Genomic DNA, 24,399 nt, shown 5'->3' with positions numbered 1-24,399 from the left:
TGAAGCTAATTACAAGTTAAATTTGGTCTCATTTTATTTTTTCCGAAAGTTTGTAAAGTTTTGAAATCTTAAAAAAAAAAAAATCATTTTTCACTAAAACCAGAAATATTACTTTTCTACAGAATAACAAGTTTGTGTTAGTAGTTTTAGTCATACTTACAGCCCCTGATTGATCATGGAGCTCCTAGCATAAAAAACGCCAGTCAGCCATCTTGGTTATTGTACGTTTTCTGTTGAAACTAAATAAGCTGTCTAGTAGTTGTGTTATATCTTCCTAACTGACGTTACATAACATAAATGTTTTATTGGTTACGTAAATTATTTTAAAGGAGATACAATTATGAAATTAAAAAAGAATTTATTTTTATTTACCTGCTTTTGGTGACAGTGTCACTGTTTATTTTATTTTTTATTTTGTTTTGCTGTCAAAAGAATCTTTAAAGATCATTTATAATTCCTATGAGTTTTTACGCTTGGATTGAATGGGGGAAATTGTTGATTTCATGTCTATTCAAAAGTTGCAGAACTGGTTTGTCTTCCAGAGAAAATAAGTTTGTTGGTTTTCAGTATTGACTTTCCTCCTTGTGGAAGCCATTAATCACGAAAAATATGACAAAGAACAACAACAAAAAATAGTATGGCAAAAAAAAAAAAAACATTTTAAATTTAAATCTCTTTATCATTTCTTTGATATCGATAGCATTCTTCCTACAAAACCAATATTTGATTCTTATGTGTTAATTTTTTTTTTTTGTTTTTGTGTGTGTGTGGATTGTTGCAACTCACCTACCAGTATCCTATCTATCTATCCTAGCAGGACCTGTGGAAATTCCACAAGAGACTCATTCATATGTAATGTATTGATGTTGGCATTCTGTAGATATTCAGCATAAATGGAGATGCTCTGATATTATTGTAGCTATTTTGTTAAAACTGCAAAAGTATTTATCCAAGCTAGCAGCAATGCCCGGCATAGCCAGGTTGTAAAATATGCTTAAATATGATATTTTAATTCTTGCAAATTTCATATATATTAATGTTCATTTCATATATAAGTTAATGTTCTATCGATTTTTATGTTATAAAGTTGTGATTTCAAAAATATATCTATGACTTGGGTTCATCAGCTTGAATCAGAACCGAATCCCAAACTTATGAATATATATATATATATAACTTTAGTTCCTTCAGCTATAATCAAAACCAAAACTTATGAATAATTCTTGATAAAATTATTTTTAAAAAATAGGTTATTGGAGTGCCATTAGCTATAATCGAAACCAAAACTTATGAGGAATTCTTGGTAAAATTATAAGAAATGAAAGTACATAACAATGAAGCGACCCATATGTGAACGTGACACAGAAAATAACACACACTATCGTATTATTCCAATAATTTTTTTTTTTTATGTATTGATATTCATATTAAAACCCCTTTTTTTTTTCTATTTAGTTATTTATTTGCTTCCCCACTGAGCAAATTAGGCACAAGGCCGTTTTTTAATGTGGAGAGTGAGGGGAGGAGGACCACTTTCCCTGAGAGGGGACTGGATTGTGACAATTGGAATGAAAGGTTTCCCCTACATTGACCAAAACTAATGGTCTGATATGTGGGGTTGCCAGCATAGACACAGCACTCTCCTTCGACACTAGCGCCCAAGTACATGTATTTGGCGACTTTAATGTCTATCACAAAAACTGGCTTGGATTCTCTACTTACAGAGATGCAGCAGGCAGCGCAACTCATAGCTTCTCTTTATCTCACTCCCTATCGCAAATTGTTACTTTTCCAACCCGCTTCCCTGATCAGGAAGAACAACATGCATCACTATTAGATCTGTTTTTGACCACAGTTCCTGATGATTGTGTAACGAAAGCCGACAGCCCACTTGGGAACGCTGATCATACGGTGATAATGGTTGAAATCGCCCTAAACTCTAGACTCAAAACTGAAGAGCCAGTGCTCAAAACAACGAGATATTATAAAAAGGCTGACTGGGAAGCCATCAGAGATCTTATCAGAGACGCCCCATGGGGAAATATTTTTTCTCTTCCTGCTGAACAGTGTGCAACCGAGACTACTGAATGGTTCAAAACTGCAATCGAAGCGCATGTTCCCATGCGGAAATTCTATAGCAAACCCCACTCTCCCCAATGGTTTACTTCGACTTGCGCAACTGCCATTGCTCAAAGGCAGCATGCATTCTGCAGGTTTAACCGACATAAGTCCAGTTCAAACAGACAGAAGTACATAGAAGCTAGAAGTAACGTTAAGAAAGAAATAGCGACAGCTAAGAGGGAATTTACAGAAACCACTAAAAAACACACCGAAGCACAAAAACTAGGAACTCGTAACTTCTGGAAAATCTACAACAGTGTAGTAAATAATGGGCAATCAACAATTCCCCCACTAATCAACAATCACGAGGTTCTTTGCTCAGCAACCAAGAAGGCTAACATGCTTGCCAGTCGGTTTGCCTCAAACTCCACACTGGACCCTCTAAACCACCCCCTGCCTCAATTTCCTATGCGGACAGACGCCACGCTAGACGATCTGATAATCACCCCTGCTCAGGTGCATGCTATCATAAAAAACCTTGACACTTCCAAAGCATGTGGACCCGACCTCATCCCAGCTGTGCTATTAAAAAAGTGCTCAGCCGAAGTAGCTCCAGTTCTCTCCAAACTCTACAACAAATGCCTTAATGAATCTTGCTTTCCGGGCTGTTGGAAAACTGCTTCTGTGGTACCAGTATTCAAGAATTCTGGCGAAAGAACTGACTCATTAAATTATCGCCCTATTAGCCTCCTCCCACTTTTTGCCAAAATATTTGAGACCTTAATTAACCATGCTCTAGTCCAGCACCTTACAGATGCTAAACTTCTGACCGACCAACAATATGGATTTAGACAAGCCCGTTCCACGGCAGACATCCTCACTGTAATCTCTGAACGCATATACCATTCACTGGACAAAGCAGGAGAGGGCAGAGCGGTAGCTCTAAATATATCTAAGGCTTTTGACAGGGTATGGCATGAGGGCCTCCTCAGGAAGATTAGATCTTACGGTATCACTGGTAGAATACTTAACATAATTAAATCCTTCTTAGATAAGAGAAAAATCCAGGTTGTCCTCGACGGTCGTACATCTAAACAATATGATATAAATGCGGGAGTGCCCTAGGGATCCATCCTTGGACCTCTGCTGTTCCTGATATTCATAAATGACCTCCCCGACAAAATTGCCTCTGAGATGGGTATATATGCTGATGACACCACACTCTATAGCAGGCACGACAGGAAAACAAATGAACATATATCTAAAATAATGGCAGAAACACTAGAGGATGACCTCCAATCAGTAGTGGAATGGGGACAAAAATGGATGGTAACGTTCAATGGCGCCAAGACAAAACTGGTTTCATTCAATAATTACAAGAAACCTTCTCTACCACCTATAGCAATGGAGTATTGCTGTCATATTTGGGCCGGTGCATCGGCTACTAGTCTCTCGCTCCTTGACAGGGTTCAAAAGAGAGTCGCAAATCTGATAGGCCCTAAACTGGCATCTAAACTTCAGCCTCTGTCCCATTGTCGGAACGTTGCATCCCTCTGCCTGTTCTACAAGTATTATAATGGTGAATGCTCTGAGGAACTGCAAGCACTTGTGCCCCCACGACGTGAACACCCTCGACAGACCCGACAAGCTGCAAAATCCCACCCCCACACTGTAGAGATCCCTAGATGTAAAAGATCTTTCTACTCCAGTAGTTTCTTCCCCAGAACTGCTAGACTTTGGAATTCCATTCCAGGTCACTGCTTCCCCAACTGTACTGACATGCATAAGTTCAAGTGCAACGTGAACCAACATCTCGCTGCCCTAATCCCTACATAGTACCCCAGTAGATGTTTCCCCTGATAGTAGCCCCCTACACCAAAGTGGCAATGTGCCTTGTTTGGGGTGAAAATGTAATAAAAAAAAAAATTAAAAAAAAAAAAACATATAGTCTTTGATTGCATTATTTGCCAAAACAGATACTACACTTTGATAACAGAAAAAAGATCTTGGCCTTCAGGCCAAGCAGAAAAAAGGTGAACCTTTTTTTCTGTTATTTTAAAAAGGAAATACAACTTTGTTATATATGGGTTGTGAAATTGCATTCATCTGTAAAAGACCTAGCTAATTTGCATATTCTTTTAAACATTTGTTTTAATTAATTCCCTATCAGTTTTTTCGTTTTTCTCATGGGATGATCATCTTTAGTTAACTATTACGTGTAATTATATTCATGCAGATATTCTACATGATTTTTACTTGCGTAATTTTGCCAACCAAACTCCGCTGTCAGTTTTTTTTTTGTCTAGAGATATGAAACTTAATATATAAGGTATTTGAACTCGTGCAAAACTTGGGTTTTAGCCGGAGAAAATCAGTACAAAAGTGTGAAAATTAAAAAAAAAAAAAAAATGAAATTAGCCAAGTTAAGGTCGAACGACAGCATTACAAATATGCATGCATAACGTAATAGCTATTGGACGTGACGATAAAATTCCCGTTACATTTTGGGATATATTACTTTTTGTTTTGATGTACCAATAAGGTAAATAATATTATTTTTGCTTAAAACGACATATTTAAAAATTCAATCTGTCGACTATTGCTTAACAACCAGCAAAGCAAACTTAGAAAATGAAACATTTTGTAAATAAAACACTTTTTCTTATAAAAAAAACTATTTTTTTAAATAAAAATATATGATGAAAATGTTATGGAAATAATGCTCTGTTTATCATTCAACTGGAAGTAAAAGTTTAAAAATCAGTGTCCTGTTGGTTGGTACTCATTTTGGGGTACTATACTGAAGTGACACTCACCCTATTTGGGTTGAATCGGCTGCCTCTGAAGGAAGAAGTTTCATGGGTATTGGTGCTCATTTTGGGATACTGAAATGTATATGATCCCCATTTTTTTTTTTTTTCAATTTTTTTCATATCCCATCTACAAAGGTAAGGTGTTTTAAAATTAGGTCAGCTTTTCAAATGCTCCCCCCCCCCCTCATTACCTTTTGTTAGTTTGACATTTGCACAAAGCATACACATACTCATACATAAACACACCTGGGGGTACGTACAAATATGCAAAATGATCCGTATACGGCCACAAAAGTATGCACATATACGAGATGCCTTAAATAAGCTTCCAGACTTTTTTGTATGGGCACTTTTCTTGATAGTTCACACATGACTTATTGTAGCCACCTTGTCTCTTGCATTTTTGAATATTATATTGATTAAAAACTTGTTATTTACTTGTTTTAGCCATGTCCATATTCTGGAGAAATTCCTGGCGGTGTTCAAAATGGAACCACAATTACAGTCCAAGGAGTAACTCCAATGAATCAGAATCGGTAAGAAGCATCTTATATTATTCAGTTGTTTCTTTCTTTGTATGCATAAAGATTTGATATTTTACGTTGTACTCGAGGATGATTTAAAACAAAACAAAAAAAAAAAACCTTAAATGGTTGGTTCTGTTGGAAAAGTCCAAAAAAAGAACAAATTACTGTAAGCAACAAATATTTATTGGAACAAGTTATGTTTTTGTCACAAAAGGAAACGAGTCAAAGGTGGATTGTTTACAACAGAAAAATTATTTCTTGTCCAGAATTCCCCCATATTTAAAAATTAAAAAAAAAAAAAATCTGTACCCGTGATGAAACGAAAATATCATATTCCAAAAATCATGGCAAGTAGTTTTATTTTTTAAGTAAGAAAATCATTAATGGTTGTTCATAGGCAATCACAACATAAATCTTGCAAGCTTGAATTATTGAGTTATTGTCTGTTTTTGGTCCTTCCCTACCCGACAAAGAGGTTCTAGACCTAGTAATTCACTCCTGTTTGTCTGTTTGCACTTTTCTCATAACCACACCTTGGATGTTTTTGAAGTTTTGTACAAACATTAGTGAAACAGTAAATTTTTATCAGAACGGATTTTCCAGGATAGCTCTAATTGTCCCCCACCCTCCACTGGAGGGGGGGAGGCATTATAGGAGACAAATTGCCCCCAAATCATTTGTCCATTTGTTTGTTCGCACCTTTCTCAATAACCACACCTTGGATTTTTTTTTTAAAAACTTTGTACAAACATGAATCCTGGTATTAGTAAATTTGGTACTTGTACAATTTAATCAAGACATTAAAAAATGAAAATATAAAAAAAAAAGTTTAAATTGTACGTATCCGTTATGGAATAAAGTTCTCAGAAAAAAAATTTCATTTAATTTCATCAAGTAGTTTTTGTTTTACAGCGAAAAAACAATTTATGATACCGAGCAAAAGGTTTGATTTTTAGGAAGAAAAACTAGTATTAAAGATGGGGAGGGAGTGTCGGCGCTTTAAATTGAGTTATCTCCCTGTGGCGTTTTTACACCAAACAAAAATTTTAAAAAAAATCCAAGATGTCTGCCTTCAATGCACTCTCATTAAAACGTGTTTTTCCGCTGTAAAAAAAAAAACCAAAAAACTACTCTATCAAATTAAGTGAAATTTTTTTCCGCAGATTTTCAGTTCAAAACAGATGCATACAATATAATCTTTTTCGATATTTTCATTTTTTAATGTCTTGATTAAACTGTACAAGTACCGTAAATTTTGCTTGACATTTTTTAACTATTAGATGGTTGCTCTTTGGTTACTCATAAAATTTTATTTTCTTATTTACAAAAAAAAAAAAAAACTACTCGATAAATTAAAAAAAATTTTTTTTTTTATATGATATTTACGTTTTGTTACAGTTATGTACATCATACAAATTTTTCTTTCTATTTTTGAGTTTTAATATAGGCACAATTCTGGATAAGAATCAAAAAATGATAGTAAAACTCGGGATTGTCTCCCTTGCTTTATTTTGAAAATTATAATTGAGGACAATAATAATTTTATCAACCCCCTCCCCGCCCTCCATTATATTACTGTAGACAATGTGTGATGAGGTGAATGTCATGTGGCCCTTGGGGGGCATAAAAGATGGTGAATTTTTTTGTGTGAGCAGTTTGTTAGAAAAGTATCTCACACGAGGTGTTATTTAATACAATATTAAATATAAGTATTGCACACATACACGCACATGCATAAGAGTGTATGAGCATACACTTAATATTCTGAATTTATGTGTATACTAGCATGGGTGCCCAGCGTTGCCTGGGTGTTTGGAGGTGTGTGTTGAGCAAAAAAAGAAAAAAATAGTGGTAGTAGGAAGGCAGGCTCGAACCCATACCGCGAATGAGGCAAAGAACGGGGGGGGGGACGTGAAGTCTTTGCTGTTATGACCACCACCAAACCGGAAGTGATGTAGGTTTAAATTAAGGTTAGACAATCAAAAAGAGGGGATGACTTTCAAAAATATCTGAAAAAAGCGACCCCACCCTGTAGAAAAGTGCCCAGTTGAAGGTGAAGAAATTAATATTTTTAGCCAATTTTTCTGTATTTGTCGTCTGAAGGGTCAAGCTTCAAAACAATACTGATCTTGTGAAAATCCGTCACCTCTGTCAAGTTTTAGGCAGACATGCAAACATGCATACATACATACATACATACATTTATATATTATTAGCTCAAATTTTTGACACAAACTGATTAAAAAGCTTGCCCTATCTCTGAATACTCTTTATGTAAAATTTCAAATGTTTAGATTAGTAGTAGTAGAGACCGCAGAGGTCAAATTTTTTAAAACTTTGACCCTTATTATGACCGCCTTAACATTTATTATCTTGAGCTCAAATCAAGTTATTAAGTTAGATCCATGTCCAAGGAACCTATATCTAAAATTTCAATTGTTTATACCCAAAATTGTCAGGAGTTTGGTAGTTCTCAAAGGTCCAATCGTTGAACTTTAACCCCTCAACAGCCAAATTTCTGGACGAAAACAGATTACAAAGATTTTCCCAAATCTCAATACCCTGTATATCAAATTTCGAGTCTGTAGACTGAAAATTGAGTTATTGTGTAGGGAAATGTACACAGACAGACACTTTCACTTTTATAGATAAGTATGATATACATGTATTCATTTCGATGATTTAAAACATTTTTCAAATCAATTTTCAAATGACGAGCATACACAAAGGTGTTATAGTTGTTGACAACTGTTTCAAGATTGTGTTTATTTCAAAATGTTTTTGAAAGACAAAAATGGCAATTTTTCTTTTTGTGATTTGAAATTGGAATTAATTTTGATGGTTAATGGCGAGGTATGTAACAATGAATCTTTTCTTTTAATTCTTGTTTTATTTATTTATTTTATTATTCGGGCATGAATATTGATTATATAAAACTTGACATTAACTATCTTTGTATCTCTATACACACCTTTCACTTTAGCTTATCTGCCTCTCCCATTTATGTTTATTAATCTTAAATTCACAGTTGACCTTTGCACAGTTGATTGCATATTTGAGTCAACAGGAAACTTTGTGGCATCTCTTGAACCTTTCCTTCCAAGTGTAAAAAAAATTTAAAAAAAAAAAGACATTGATTTGCATGGACAACCTTTGATCTACTGGTGATAAATGTATTATTGGTTATTTTATTTATTTATTTATTTTTTGGAATGAAAATTGCATCAAACAAAGCTAAAACCACTTAATGTAAGGAGCTAAAAAAAATATTTTTAAAAAATTTGAAACTATAAATGTTAGATGGCATAAATTCTGAGCCCAAAAAATAGCAATTTTTTCCTTTGTCAGAAACATCGCTTTTTTAATGTGAGGACTAAGACAAAATAAGGGAAGTGAGCCTTTGTTGAATAAATGAACTTGGAAATTGTGTGCACACACACAAATTTCATGTTAGCAGAGAACAAAGAAAATACCATGTCGGACTTTGATAGATATATATTGACCTCTGATGGAACAAAGAAAGAATTTGTCAATAAAAACAAGAGGTTCAAAGAACAAAGACACAGATAGTGAGAGACTGAGAGAGACACATGATCGTTATGTTATTAGCTCATCAACCCCACCCTCACTTTTCACCCTTACTCTATACATCCGACAATGGCTGGAACAAGTTAGAGTGTTAGAGTGTATATATTTATTTAGCAGCACATGTCTTCATAGAAGTACAACACACAACTCTTTAGTTAAATCTTTATGGCTGCTATTTTAAAAATACTGTTTTTTGTTCCAATCAAAGGGAAGTAATTCTGCTGAATATTTTGATAAGATCTTCATTTCTAGGGCAATAGCTTTTGACATATTAAAAGCTATTAATAGGGTCTAGCAGAAAATGTTGCTTCACAAACTGGCTTGCTATGAAATATCTTCTCAAACCCTTACTCTCTGATAGGTCCATAAAAGTAATAGTTGATGAACATAAGTAGCACATAGTATCGATGCAAGCTTGCCTCAAGGATTTGTGTGTAACTGTGTTCCTGCTTTTCATTTATCTTCCAAATCATATTCTAAAATAATTTGTTGACATCTTTGCAAATGATATAACAGTCTATGGCAGCATTTTGAAAAGCATTGGTGATCAAGATGTTTCTGACTCTGTCTTCTTATTTGTAGCACACAGTGATAGATTTTTTTTTTTTTTTTTTTTTACACAGTTTTCACCACTTATCAAGGCCCGGAAGCCACTCAGGGATAAGAGTTATTGCAAGTGCATTACGTTAGTGTGGAGATTTGATGAAGTGTTTACTTAAGGAGGCGGTTCATTAGGAATTTGTTAACGTTGGACTTGAAGACATCCAAGTTGTAGTCCGGAGGGAAGCAGGCAGACGGAACACAGGCGTGCAGTTCTAAGAAAGAAGCTTTGTTCATGGAATCCGCGTTTTGATTTAGGCACAGATAAAGAGTGGGGGATACTTTTGACAGTGGATTCAGCTAGACGGGTGTTTTTCGTGAAAGATTGGCAAGGGGGGACCATAGATTGGAGTTTAGACGAGCACCTGCCATGGAAATAATGATAAAACAAGGATAGGCTCGCAACGTCTCTTCTGTGGGAGAGAGGTTGTAGGGTAGAGAAAAAGGTATCCCCCACTAAGCCACGAAGTCTATTTTGTACTCTGTCAAGGCACGATAGGCTGTTTTTAGCAGCTCCTGCCCAGATATGGCAACAGTATTCCATCCTTGGATGTACTTGGCTTTTATACATCATTATTAATTGGAGTAATACCATTGTATGGTTCCCTACCCCGTGTTTCCAATATTGAGAGACAGATGTCTCGCACTTGCTGGTCATATTAGTTGCCATGATTAACCGGCAGGAAAGTTCCTACTTTAAACTCCAGACACAAAAAGGAACATTGGACGTCCATGTGTAAGACTAAAATCCATTATTGAAGAAGAAACTTGTCTGATAGGAACTGAGCTGGTTACTGAAATGGACGACCGAGAACTCTGGCATTTGGAATTTGTTTACGTTTCACCTGCACCTACTGGCATTGGATGAAACAACAACAACAACTCCATTAAAAAAAATGTGGCGCAATGATAAGCTCCCATTAGGGGAGCTGAGGCTTTCTGCAATAATAAACCTTATGGCAGACTTGTCTTGTACTCGTGGGGAGACAAGTAAAATCAAGTGGGTCCAGATATCTAAATATCAGCCAGCCTCTCGATGTGTGTCTGATGGATGGGCGGCAGTTATGATCTAAAATTGTGTATGTAACTGGGTGAAAAAGGGACATGTTTATGTAACTGGGTGAAAAAGGGACATGTTTATGTAACTGGGTGAAAAAGGGATATGTTTATGTAACTGGGTGAAAAAGGGACATGTTTATGTAACTGGGTGCATGTTGACACCAGGTTGTTAAACAATAACAATATTTCAGTGGCTTTGTTTTTAGCATGTGTGCAGGTCTCTCTCTCTCTCTCTCATTCTTCTTTCTTTCCATCACTCTTTTTGAGCCCCCGATTTATCAGAGGGGGACCTATGTTTTCAGTGGCCTCTGTGTGCCTGTCTGTGTGTCTGGTAGTCCGGATGATTGTCAGGTAACCGTCCATTAGTTTTTCTGAAATTTTGCCACAAATTGTATTTCATTAAATAGATGTGCACAGTAGAAAATTTTTTTTTTGTAAAAATTCCCGTTACATCCCCAAGGGCTCAAAAAAGGTCAGAAATGGCCAAAAATGACACGTTTTGCCTAGTGGTGGGACGATTAATTGGAATCGTTAATCGTTAAAAAATACCTTAGATTTATAATTCTATCATTACGATTCTCTTATATTTTTAAGTTGAACTGTTTGTTTGAAGTGAGATTAATGCTGTCAAAAATTTATGATAAAAACGTCATAGAACTTTTCATAACATATTCAATAAGATGTACAAGAATTTTATTAACTACTTTAAAGGTAATCTTTATTTATCTTAATGAGTTTTCTTATTCTGTCACATACATAGGCGCTGTCTGTCTGTTTCAAAACTTTGAGGCCCATGATTAGTTATCTAATTGCACTGTTACGAAACTTTAGGGACCGCAAGGTAACATTGTTTTCATTTGTGAGCAAAGTTTATTTATGTATAAAACAGCCTAACTACGTCAAGTCCATGAAAAAGTTGATGAATACTTAACTCTTAGAGAAAAAAGATTTTACAGTGCTCTCATTGCGAGTAAATCATGTTAAAAATCAGTGTATTTTCCAACTGATGACTAAAAAAATGGGGGGAGCACTTATCTTTTGACAATTTTTTTTACTGACACTCTTCCATTAATAAATGAAGAAAAATCTCATTAGTAAATGAAAAATGTCTTGTCAAGCTTTATATTAAAAAAAAAAATAAACCAAGCAAAATCAAATTATTTAAACAATAAAAGGTTTAATAGAACAACATATGTACTTTCTATTTTCTGAACGAAGGCTGTTTCAGGAAATATTTCTAAAACTAAAGTGAAATTTCAAAAACTACAAAAGAAAACAAACATTTTGCGACCTGTTAAATAAATGCGGTAAGTGAATTTAATTTTTGCTTTCTTTGAGAAATTTACATTTCATTAAAATATTCTGCGAATGAAGCAATTAAACATTTATTTTGGAAAAAAAAATGTGAAAAATTTATTAAAGGAAAAAAGTTTACCTTTTTAAAAAAAATCCTTTAACTTTGCAAACTCAGAGCCGTTCAACTAAAAGACTGTAGGGCTTGGTCGACATTCACGGATGCCTGGTATCACAGTCGTGATGTGAGCATAGGTAAATGTTTCCCAACCCCTAACAAAAAATAAAAATAAAAAGGTTGTCAGAAACAGCATTAAAGCAAAGGCGATTTCAAAAGTTCAATAAATGACTTTTATTTAATAATAGAAATAAACAATTGCCCAAAATTTACTTTTTTATATAGAAATAAAGAGACATTAAATAAGAATAAACATTAAAGGACGATAAGTATATAATTATATAATAAAAATAAATATAGAAATAAATCAATTTATTTAGATTTAAAAAAATAACGTTATTGTTAAAAAGTGCCCCCAAATTGCAAAAAAATGACACTTTTTACTCCATAACTTTTGCCCCATCCATTAGATTTTTCTGAAACTTGACGAAAATGCGTAGGCAATGTTCACACTTCACACTTCTCACATTCATCATTTCTTCACTATTTATTTGTGGCGTCATCTCACATGCAGCACCAGAAGGGGAACAAGCATGCGCGGCTTGTTTTTCTCTCTTGCTCTCTGCAGGAATAATTGTATTGTACTAAAGAGTCTCGCTGCGAACGTCGTCTAACACAAACTTATAGCAGTTTAGGCCATGATCGCAGACAGCGATGAACAGGTCTAGAATGTGTCTCAAACTTAAAATGCTTCTTAATTGTTAAAATCTGGTGCTATCTGATCAGGCTGTCTGAAGACATTGGCTTAAATTGATGCTTTTTGTTTTTCTACTTCCTTTTGCAAAACTTAATTATGTTCTGCAAAACCAAAAACAACAACCCACCTTTTTTCCCCATTTTCCCTTTCTCCTTCTATCTCCCCTACTTACTGACTGGTTCCCTTACTTAAAATGTACCAAATATTAATACTGTAATCCTTTTCCCCCTCCCATTGCAAACTCATTCATGTTCTGCAGGGCAGAGAACAAAAATGATAAATTTCACTGTAAAACAACAAACCCAAACACTACAAACTAATGATTAAAGATACAAATAGCTTGAAGAATAAAAACTTTCTACAAAATAACTGAATACTATTTTTAAAATAACTGGATTCAACATGAATACTATTTTTAAAATAACTGGATTCTGCATTAAATAACGTGAAACGGGTTGATATGCCGTAAAACAAAACAGCTTACGGTATTAGATATAAATCTTGTAGTTGTGATCTAAAATTTTGATCAAAATGTTTAAATAATTTATATTTGTATTTTCTGTAAATCTTTAATGGGGAGGGGTGGATAACATAAGTTATTTATTTTTTCATAAAAGAAGTGAAAAAAAAAAAAGATAAACTGCTCTGCTCTAGTTATTCTCTTTTTTTTGGCTCGAATTACTATTGAGTTCTGTCTCCCTCCACCTGTGTGCTGTGTCTCTCTCTTTGCTGCAAATTCCATCAGCAGCTAATTGAAGGGAAATATGCTATGAAATGGACAAGCATAACGCCCATTCATGTATAGAACCTGAAAACTACAAATACATCCAGCTAAGTGCAAGTGACCTCCCAAATAAAGTGTTCTAATTCGAGAAGAATAGACAAGTCAGGTTAATTTGCATTATCCAGAGCATTTCAATACTCAAAATCAGTCCTGGGTATCAATAGAGAATCCTGGATCGGTTCCAGTAATGGGTGAAACTGTTTTCATGATTTGTAAGCAGCGAAACAAATATGTTGCAGTATTTTTGGTTTTTGGTGAGGATATGCATACACCAGATCACCAAAGTTAAGCAATGATGAGCCTGGCTAATAATAGATGGGTGACTATTTGAGAATAAAAAACGCTGTGTAGGGACAGCAAAAAGAAAAGTTAAGCACCTTCTTCCATCTGCTAGTCTGTGGGAGACCCCTGGACAAGGTCAAGAACCCACTTCAGCCCCTTATCAGGGTAACGTGCGGTCATGGAAAGCAGGTGGCTGATGTAATACAAAGACAATCAAAAATAATTCTGTTTATGATTTTGTATCTTGTTGTGCTGGGCAGAAGATTCCTTTGGGTACAATGGTCAGGACAATGACCCGTATGGGTATTGATTGGACAGAAAAAAACTGCAACCTACTGTCTGTACAACTGCAAAGAAAGTTGTTGTTGCAATCAAAAACACTTTCGAGAAAACAGTGTGAATTGGGTCATGAATGATGAGCAACAATGAATTCATGAATGCCTCGAGGGAGAGAAATAGATGGAGTCATAATCATCAATGCCGGAACCAAGCAGGACACCGATTAAATGAATGAATTAATGCCCCCATAAATTTGGGCAATTCTATAACCATGTGTGATAAGAACAAACCAATCAAATGCTAGAACGGCTTTATAAAACGACTGAATCTTGTTGAATTCTCCAGTATTATATTTTCATGTCAAAATGAAAGCCCACTTCATTTCTGCTGATGGTAATTGAATTAAATCTTAGTCTGGGAAAGCTTCTCTAACCGGATTAATGCTGCCATTAATTTTTGCTTGTGACAATATTTTTTTATTTCAAGAATGACTTTACACTCGAGAAAATGTAAAAAAAAAAACAAAAACAAAACAGGTGAAGCATGGATGGTCCCCCCTGAGTGCACAGTGGAAGAGGCATAAAAAAATGACTAAGTTAAGCATTGCCCCCCCCCCTCATTTAGCCCCCAAAGTCCTCAGGGGACATCAAATCCTGGTGAAAATGAACAAACAAAGCAGAGCCTTATCATATGTAAATTTGAGTTCAGCACCATGAAAAACTGCTAAATAGACATACACAGAAAATTTTGGACAGATATGGTAAAATAGGCTCAAAAATGGAGTGTTTTTATTAGCTCTGAAATAGCCCCTGGGGCACACCCAAGAGTTAAAAGGTTGCAAAAACTTTCAGTAATTTTTTATTGAAAAAAAAAAAAAATTGGAAAAAACTGTTTTCACTAAAAAAAGAATACATGCACAGGGATGATATAGGCGTGGGAGAAAAAAAAAAAGCAAAGGAAATGATTTGCCTTGTAACACTTTTCAGTAACGCTCCGCAGAAAATAAGGGAAGACGTTAGTTGACTATAACCCATTTACAAATTAAATTCTATATTACGTCAAACATTTTAAAATGTTACTACTGGTTTCATACCTGATGTTATTTATTGTAGGTTGTTAGGTTTTAATAAAAATAGCTGTGAGTAATTTTAATTAAAAAATTAGTTTCAGAATGCATTATTTTTGTGTTTATCAACTAAAAATTTTCTTGAATCAGACGAGGGCAGTTATTGTTTTTTTGTTTTAATGTTTGTAAATAGATATCAACTATTTTGTAAATAAAATTATACTAAATAATAAAAAAAAATATTACATACCCAACCATGCATCATATGATTGGAAGGGCTATCAACAATCAGGTTTCTATTTATATATATATATATATATATATATATATATATATATGATATGATATGATATTTTATAGAGGGAATTAGACCGGGAGTCTAAAGAGCAGAGTTTATTTTAATGTATTAATAAATGTATTAATACTTTTAAAAGAAAACAGTGCCCATAGTACTGTAGATATATAATAAGCTCAATAGGTATATGTGTCCTAGAGCTATATTAATGTTGAGTAAAAAGATTAATAATTGTAAATTATAAATCCGTTTCAAAAGGAAAAACAAACAAAATCAACTTGAGTGTACGATCGTTTCGGAAACGATATTCATTTTATTACAATTGACAATAATTGACAAAGGTTTTGTTATGGAATATAATCTCATCAGCAAAAAAAATAGGAGGAAGGGAGAAGTTTAAGACACCAAAATAAAACTAGCATTTTTGTAGTAAGGCAGGTATTCCTTATTAAGTTTCATTAGAAAACTTGTTTTATGTATGTTTGGGCATGCTGCTGTATCTTGTCTCCGAATGGTTAATCTGATAATAAACTCATTTGTAAATTTGTCCTCTTTTTTTTTTTTTTTTTTAAACCTAGATTAATATTTCATTAAACATTTTGCAAATTATTTTTTAAAACTTTATCATTAACACATTATCCGAGTCGTTTTTAGTTACTTTTTAGTTGTTTTTATGTTGCCCTCTACACACACACATGGAGTGTTTTTTTGCAATTTGCTACTTGTATCCACCCCAATTTAAAAAATAACAAAGACTGATTTTTGCTAAATCACTAGAGCCTTACCTCCTTATGTTTATTGCTATTTGGCTGGATTTTATTCTCATTTCTTTTTTTCTTCCTTCCCCTTCTCTCTCTCTCTTTTGTTGTATTTTCTTTCTCTTTTCTCTGTTCATCTCTCCATCTTGTCTTCATCTTGCTTTCCCTCTCCTTCTGAAAATTTTGTATGTGGCGACCAAATCTTTAAATGACTTCATGAACCATGTAAAGCAGTTGGATGACTTCTCGCCACCTCCTACACACATGCACATACTGTTTGTCTCTTGATTTTTACTTTCTTAGTTGAAACTGAGTTGAGTTGCTTAAGAAAAACATTGTGCTTTTTTTTTTTTGCGGGGGGGGGGGGGGCTGACCTCTGCACACATAACACGGGATTGGGGGGGGGGGTCACTGAGTCCCAAACTGGGAAGTTCATTTTATTGATTGTTGGAGCTTTTTTGGCCATTCACATCCCTATCTTATATTTTCAGGTTTTCCATCAACCTGTGTGTTTCGAGTGGTGTGGAACCATTGTCCGACACGGCTCTTCATGTAAATCCTCGTTATGATCAGAAGTGTCTCGTCTTGAACAGTCTCATTCGTGATTCTTGGGGCTCCGAAGTCAGATCTAAAAATTTGCCCCTTAGAAAGGGTGAACCATTTGAAATGATCATCTTGGCCGACAGCAATGAATTCAAGGTAAGAATGTTAAATTTTTAGAGGTGGGGAAAGATTTGTTTGCTATGTAATTTTTTTTTTATTGTTAATGGAAAACCTTCAGAATTCAAAATGTAATTTTGAGCCTTCAAACTGTCAATTAGAAAATGTCTGGCTTGAATTAAAGTTTAAGGGTAAAATGGACCTGTCAATTATTACAATTCCTTTATCAAAATATTCATATTCACATGTATTTCTATCATATGAAAAACTGGTGCTACCAAATTTTTTCTGGAGATACCCTCTCTCTCTCTCTCTCTGTATATATATATATGAAGTGAGAGAGGGGACTTGTCTTCCAGGCTGGAAAATTCATATTGCTATATATATAATTCCATATTAATATTTTCCAGGAGTAAAGCAATCAATGAAGTTTTAACGAGATTGATACAAAAGTGCTCACTACCAAAGTAAGGCAAGATATACTTTTTGTTTGCATAAGCATTTGTATACCACTAATCAGTTACAAGTAAGTAGCGATCTCTTCAGACGATATTTCTTATACAAAAGTTTAGTTTGTACAGACTAAACGTTTGTATAAGCAATATTGCCTGAAGAGGTCTGTAGTTACTTGTAACTGGCTGAAACATGCTCATGAATGTGTAGTGACATATTAACACTTATGTAAAACAAATAAAAAGTATATCTTGCTCTGTTTCATTATTGAGAACTCTCGTATGAACCTTGTTAAAACTTCATTGGTTGCGTTATCTCTGAAAAATATTAACCTGGAATTACTAGCTGACTGCCTGGCATTGCCCACTCGTGCAATATGCTTAAACATATTTTAATTTATGCCGATGGCTTATGTATTATTATAAAATCAATCCTCTACTGATTATTATATATTATGAGGCATAATTTGCCTGGTGGACTAATTCGCAATTTTTTTTATTTTTTTTTTACAAAGGAGTCACCTCTTATCAAGGCACGGAGGCCACTCGAGAATAAGGGTTGATGGGTATACATTAGTCAATGGGATTATAGTGTAGTAATTATAAGCAGTGTGAATTTTGTCAATTGGATTATTTAGGGGGACGGTTCATCAAGAACTTGTTTACATTGGACTTGAAGACTACCATGTTGTAGTCAGCTGGAAAACGTAAAATGAAATACACTTTTTGTTGCTATCAACACCTTTTTTGAAGTCTTGATTTTGCTTACACAGTATATTAATGCTCAATTATGAAATATGATAATTTTGTAGCTTACTCCTTAAGTCAATTTAACAACTTAAATTTTGGCTTAAAACTCATTGGTATATGAAAACTTACTGAATTACACGAACTCAGTATATTACATATAAGTCTATATATATATATATATATATATATATATATATATATATATACACACACACACATATATATACACACACACACTGGTAGCCAAATTGAATATTGAAATGCTTATATCTTGGTTCTATGGGATGAAATTACATGAAAATTTGCAGGCTTTTTGAAGATTATAATATTATATGGTCAAAATTTTATGACAATTGGTAAAAAAGCCAGTTTTAGTTTTGCTGCTTTGAGATGAATTTTACAGAGGTTTTTTGCTTGGTTATCTCCCCTATGGCCTTGCTAGGCTACTAATTATATATATGTATTTTTGAAGAGAAAGAAATAAGCATTTCAATATTCAATTTGGCTACCAGTGTATGTGTGTGTGTGTGTATATATATATATATATGTGTATATATGTATATGTGTATGTATATATATATATATATATATATATATATATATATAGACTTATATGTAATATAAATTTATGGGTATCTAAATAAAATAGTATATATCCTCTAATTATCATTCTGACAGCAAAACCACCCACTAGCTACAAATGTGTTTCACTCCGATGAGAAGATGTCTACTCCTGCATTTATGGGAAAAACATTTAGAACAGGGAGTAAAGTAAGAAAATAAGTAAATCAGCATGGATTCTACCAACTTAAGATGTCAGATGATAAAATCAATTAAATTAATTTTCAGCCCCCAAATAGCGAATTTAATTTTTAATCAAAGATAGTTTAATTGTTAAGTTATTTTATTGATTTGAAGAGGGTATCACTTATCTCACCGTCAATACTGCTACAACTGAATACAAAAATGCTCACCGTTATGGAGAAAAATTCCATTTTTATATGAGCTTTATACTTTATTTATATTTCTTACCTGGTTTAGAATAATAGAAACTATATTTGCATGTTAGATTTGGATCCTTCATTTAGATTATAACAATTCTAGTAGCTATTTAACTCTACATTAAAATTTAATCCTAGCATCCGATGATCCTTATTGTTGTAAAAAGTTATACCTCAGTTACATTTAAGGCGTGATAGCAGAAAAATCTATTCTTGTGAAGACATCCCTCTATGGCATCAAGTCTTTTATTCAAAATTTCCTCTTTGAAATTCACTATGTAGAAGGCTTCCGATAAACATAGATTGTACCTTTTTGATTTCCCGGGGCTGTACTTCCTCCCCATCTATTACTGACCATTTTAATTAAAAATTTTCATTATTTCTGTTAAGTTCCCCAACCCAATCACCTAATGCAGTTGTATTCCTCTTTTTGTTTTTATTTTAATGTTGATTCTTGTCCCCCCCCCTATCGTTTACGCCATCCCTATTAGTTTCTATCTCAGGTTCCTTTTTAAAGGATACTACGTTGTTTCTATATCTGTCTTTAAACACTGTTCCCGTGGCTCCCAGATATATCTTCTTAGTGTTGTTGGTTTTTATCTCGCATTTATACACTATTTCCGAGGTTAGACATTTCCCATCCAACAGACAATTTCTAGGTATTTTGCAATTACATTTTCTGTTTGGTATATTTTCGTTTGATGCTAGTTCGTTATTGTTCCTTATTTTGCTGATTTTTCTATTGTTGGAGCTGATTATAGTGTTAGTTAAGTTTCTGGACATTCAGAAAGATAATTTTACAGAGTTTCTATTTATTATTTTGCTTAATTTATTATCCGGGGGTAAGTTTTGGTCTATTATTCTGTAGAATTCCTTAGGTATATTATTTTTGATATGCTCGCTGAATGGTGGATTGAACCAAACCTGCCTCTTGCGTCTATTTCTCTTATTAATGGTACCACCCTCATCCTTACCTGTTCTACTGTTATTGTTTCCCCCACCGTTCTTATTCTTTTGATCATTTTTAATGTTTCCCTTATTGATCTTTGTTATTTTTCTAGCTCTCATTGGCATGTTATACGAGATTATGCAGCTAGGTTTGTAGTTACTGTTATTGGTACTATTATATTCAATTTTTCCATTATCTCCCGATCTCCTAAGGGCGTCATTGTAGTATTCCTTGTTTTTTTTCCAAAAGACTCTGATTTTAAGAAAGTTCTGAAACTCTTTTAGAAATGTTGGGAATCAGCACTTTCTTCACTGACTTGGTTGGTTTTTACTTACTAAAAGAGATAGACAAGAAAATTCCAGATTTAAATGGGGGACTTTACAGGGATGACGCACTTTTCGTAGTTAATTCTAGCGATTGTATTACGGTAAAATCAAGAAAAAACATCAGAATTTTTTTAAAGGAATTTGGATTAGATATAACAATGGACAGCAATTACAAGATAGTTAACTTTCTAGATGTTACCCTCAACTTTAACAATAACACATACGAACTTTATCACAAACCTAACCAGAAAACATTCTACATAGATTACTGAACGAACCATCCGAAATGCATGAAGAAAGCGCTGATTCCCAACATTTTTGTTACCATCAACACTCTTTTGAAATCTTGATTTTTGCTTCCACAGTATATATATATATATATATATATATATATATATATATATAAAAGCTTGGGAGTTCCTTTTTTTTATCCAGGTCTGATATAATTAAATTTTAGAGGAACTTAGTCCAGATATTTTCAGGCTGTATGAAGTGGGTAGTTAAAATGTTGAGCTAAGGAACAAAGGAAACCATTATTTTTAGACAGCCTGATCTTGTAACACCAATCCTACATTCTTTGGATCAGACTGCATGGAAAGTAAATGTGAGACATTGCCCAATGGTTTGAGATGTTTGTAGTATCCTGAAGAAGACAGTTATGGCATGGATAAATATTTGAAGATAATAAGAATTCATCGTAACTTTTACCAAAATGACTGGTTTCAGCATTACATGATTCGAAAATGGTGGATATGTCATAAAACAAACCCTAAAATTTTAATTGAAACTTTACAAGAATTTAAAATTATTTTCTGATTATTTTTGTTTTCTTTTCTAGATTGCATTGAATGGCCAACATTTTGCCGTATTCGGTCATCGAATGCCGAAAGAAAGTGCCCGTTTTTTGATTATTAAAGGAGGAATTCAGATGAATTTCATTAGGATCTGTGGCAGTGTAAGTTTTATTTTACTCTCATTTGTCTCCTTTTTAAAGTTTCGTTATTTAATCCCAAAACACAATTACAATTGTAAAACATTCATTATTATTTGTATGTTAATATGTTAATTCACTTCGACTGTTATTATCCTAACATCCCTTAGAAGGAAACTGAAATATTCCAAATGGCTAATAAACATTTGATTAAAATAAAACAAAAAACAATTGCTGTTGGTGTTTAGGAAAAACATTGTGATTGGATAAAATAAATCTTGCTTACCAATGAAAACTTAAAACAAAACATGACGGTTTTACTTATATATCATGTTGAAATTATTACAAAGCAATTAGTAAAGTAATTTTCTGTAAATACGGAAAACCAGGCCTATTCCTTATATACACGTGTAATCCACGATGTCCTTAAATAGTAAATAACTTGGGGCCATCACGGCTTACATAAAATCGGCATTTTTTATACATATGCATGCATGCACATGCACACACAGTGTCTTATACATATAGTTTAAATTTTATTCAAATTGGATATATGTATTCAAATTTTTAAGGAGTGATATACATAGAGATTTGTGACAATTTCCATTGTTTTCGTGAAAATTTTTATCCGTATGATTTTAAATTTACTCAATGAAGTTTTAAGAAATCTTGTGTTTAATTATATCCGTATGATTTTAAATTTACTCAAAATAGGATATATATGAAGTTTTAAGAAATCTTCTGCCCCCTAGATCTTTCAGAGGAGCACTTAAGAGATTTAGAACCACTTCCATTGTCTTCCTTGGGAAATTTTAATTTTTCTTTCTATAGAGAACTAACACATAGACATTGACATTTATATATTTATTTTTTTTTTTTTACTTAATTTTTTTTGCCTCAAACAAGGCATATTGCCATTTGTGTTTAAAGGGACTGCTTTTTGGAATGGCGTCTAACAGGGGACTATGTGGAGTTGAGCAGTACCCATGTCTGTTCACATATTTAAATTTTTGGGGGTTAGTACAGTTAGGGAAGCAGGAAGGGAATTCCAAAGTTTAATAAGCTGAAGAAAGAAACTATTAGAGTATCTAGGGACCTCTACAGTGAAGAGCTGGGATTTTATTGCTTGTCAGGTTAGTCGGCAGAATGTAGGTTGGAACTTGATCAATAATGTGGGACTTATAAGATTTGAAACTCTTTTTGGGTGATGTCTAAGAAAGAGGGAGAGCCCAGATGTGGAAACAATACTCCATTCAAACATCACATCTTATGCAAAAAATTTCATCTCAATGCGATATTTCTTACAAAGACAGCAATAAAATAGCAAATAATTTATGAATATATAACAGCGGTGCACACACACTTTCAGCATCAGAGCTATTCATGACATGACTAAGTCTAAATAATCTACCAATTACTAAAAATGCAAAACACATTATTTCTAAATATATTGTAAGTTATTTTTATATGAGAGTATATGCAGGTGTACCTTGCATTACTGCATCAACCCAAATTGCACAGTCCAATGCTGTACAGTTTTTATCATTACTTTATGCTGATGACTTGCATTAGATGAAATCAGTCAGGGATGCATAGTGCGGAGAGTAGTTGCTAATAGCCAGCCTCAAGCTGATCTCCAGATGCTCATCAGTCATGGTGGAATTATATTTGCACTTAATGATCTTCATGACTCTGATAAATAATGCAGTCAAAAGGAGAGCACATTTCCTGATGTCAGGGTACTAGTCCTCTGTGAGTAAGTTCCAGAATTGTCCATGAGTGCTCCATCAGCTGAATGTCAGTGTTAGAATCTCATCCTCCGCCCCAGAAAAGTTCAGGTGAAACAGTGTTGAAATTTTCGATGTGAGTAAAACGACTTGAGTGTTTTCCTGGAAAAGGTAACACATGAATATAGTGATTGGTGCAAGTAACGCAAGGTCTTGAAAACAGTCTTGAAAGCGTCAAATTCTAACAGAAAATTGACAGTTTTCTTTATATAATGTGCACCGTCAAGCTGCATAAATGACTACTCTTGTGTCTCCAGTTTTGCTACGAGGTTCTTGAAGTTTGCCAGTACCGATGTTGTTGTTGTTTTCAATACAATGCGATCTACCCATGTCTTTACGATCACGATCGACATAATGGGCACTTCTGATTATTTTTATGTATAAACAGAAGCATTCATTTTGAACATGCTCCTGTCATATCAGTCTACTGTTGCTTTTATATACCAAGTTTTTCTGCTTGTGTGGTAATAAAATGTCTCCAATTCACTTGTGATGTTAGATTGTATGAGGCATTCTTTCTTTCATGGGATTTTTTCGATTGTCGATACTTATCAAAGGCATTCTGATACAAAACCTACCTAAAAGCACTGCCAAGCACATAAAGTACATTTGAGTGAAATTTCATAAAAATCAGCCCAGCCATTTGAATCTATAGGGAACTCGCTCTTACACACACACACACACACACAATTTCATTTTGTATTACATTAGATCTCTCTCTCTCTCTCTCTCTCTCTCTATATATATATATATATATATATATATATATATAATGCCAAAACAAAAGTGTAATGTATTTCTACTAAAATTTTATCTCTGTCGTTCTCTCTTTTCCTGATCCCCGTTTCCTCTCTCTTTCTCACTCCCTCACCTCCTTTTTCTTCTCTTCTCAGCCCATTCCTCTCTTTGTACACACACAACTCCTTTTTATGATGAATGGGTTAGCATAAGGGACTTAATTGGTTATAAAATCAGAGTAGTACATAATATGGCTGGAAAACTGTCCCATCCACTCTTCTCAAGGTGAAATCTGCATGTTTAGCATCAAAGAATGAATGATTTTTTTTCTAAATTCTCTGCTATATTTTAATTGAAGAATATTTTTATTTTATTTAACAGTTTGTTCCTCCTCCTCCTCCTGCACCAACACCTGGTGAATACCCAGTAATTTATAATCCAGTAAGTATCTGTATACCTATATGTCAAGATATTTCATGTTAATATGTATGTTATCAGCTTTCACACATATTAAAAAAAAAAAAT

At 33.9% G+C, this 24,399-nt stretch overlaps 2 protein-coding genes across 8 annotated transcripts in view; one reads left to right on the top strand and one right to left on the bottom strand.

Annotated features, from left to right (window-relative positions):
- The window catches only part of LOC145260396 (DNA polymerase delta catalytic subunit-like), a 226,546-nt gene extending 226,266 nt beyond the window's left edge, over positions 1 to 280 (bottom strand). For 2 of the 4 annotated variants that reach the window (XM_080118364.1, XM_080118366.1), the window contains exon 1: positions 161 to 230. The gene's annotated coding sequence lies outside the window, so the exon portion shown is untranslated. Of the gene's footprint in view, positions 1 to 160 lie in introns of all 4 variants that reach the window. The other 2 variants (XM_080118362.1, XM_080118368.1) reach the window with 2 other exon arrangements.
- Positions 1 to 24,399, top strand: part of LOC145260397 (galectin-4-like) — a 59,054-nt gene that overhangs the window by 15,477 nt on the left and 19,178 nt on the right. For all 4 annotated transcript variants that reach the window (XM_080118372.1, XM_080118370.1, XM_080118371.1 and 1 more), the window contains exons 2-5: positions 5,322 to 5,410; positions 16,772 to 16,979; positions 21,257 to 21,373; positions 24,256 to 24,315. In XM_080118372.1, the coding sequence (XP_079974498.1) occupies positions 5,397 to 5,410; positions 16,772 to 16,979; positions 21,257 to 21,373; positions 24,256 to 24,315 (399 nt within the window). In that variant the 5' untranslated portion in view covers positions 5,322 to 5,396. The remainder of the gene's footprint in view (positions 1 to 5,321; positions 5,411 to 16,771; positions 16,980 to 21,256; positions 21,374 to 24,255; positions 24,316 to 24,399) is intronic.

The sequence above is a fragment of the Euprymna scolopes genome, chromosome 36 (genome assembly GCF_053919585.1).
Source record: "Euprymna scolopes isolate OS-2025 chromosome 36, ASM5391958v1, whole genome shotgun sequence".
NCBI classification, from domain to species: domain Eukaryota; kingdom Metazoa; phylum Mollusca; class Cephalopoda; order Sepiida; family Sepiolidae; genus Euprymna; species Euprymna scolopes.
Note: the sequence above shows the minus strand (reverse complement) of the source record. Positions and strands in the feature narration are given on the sequence as shown.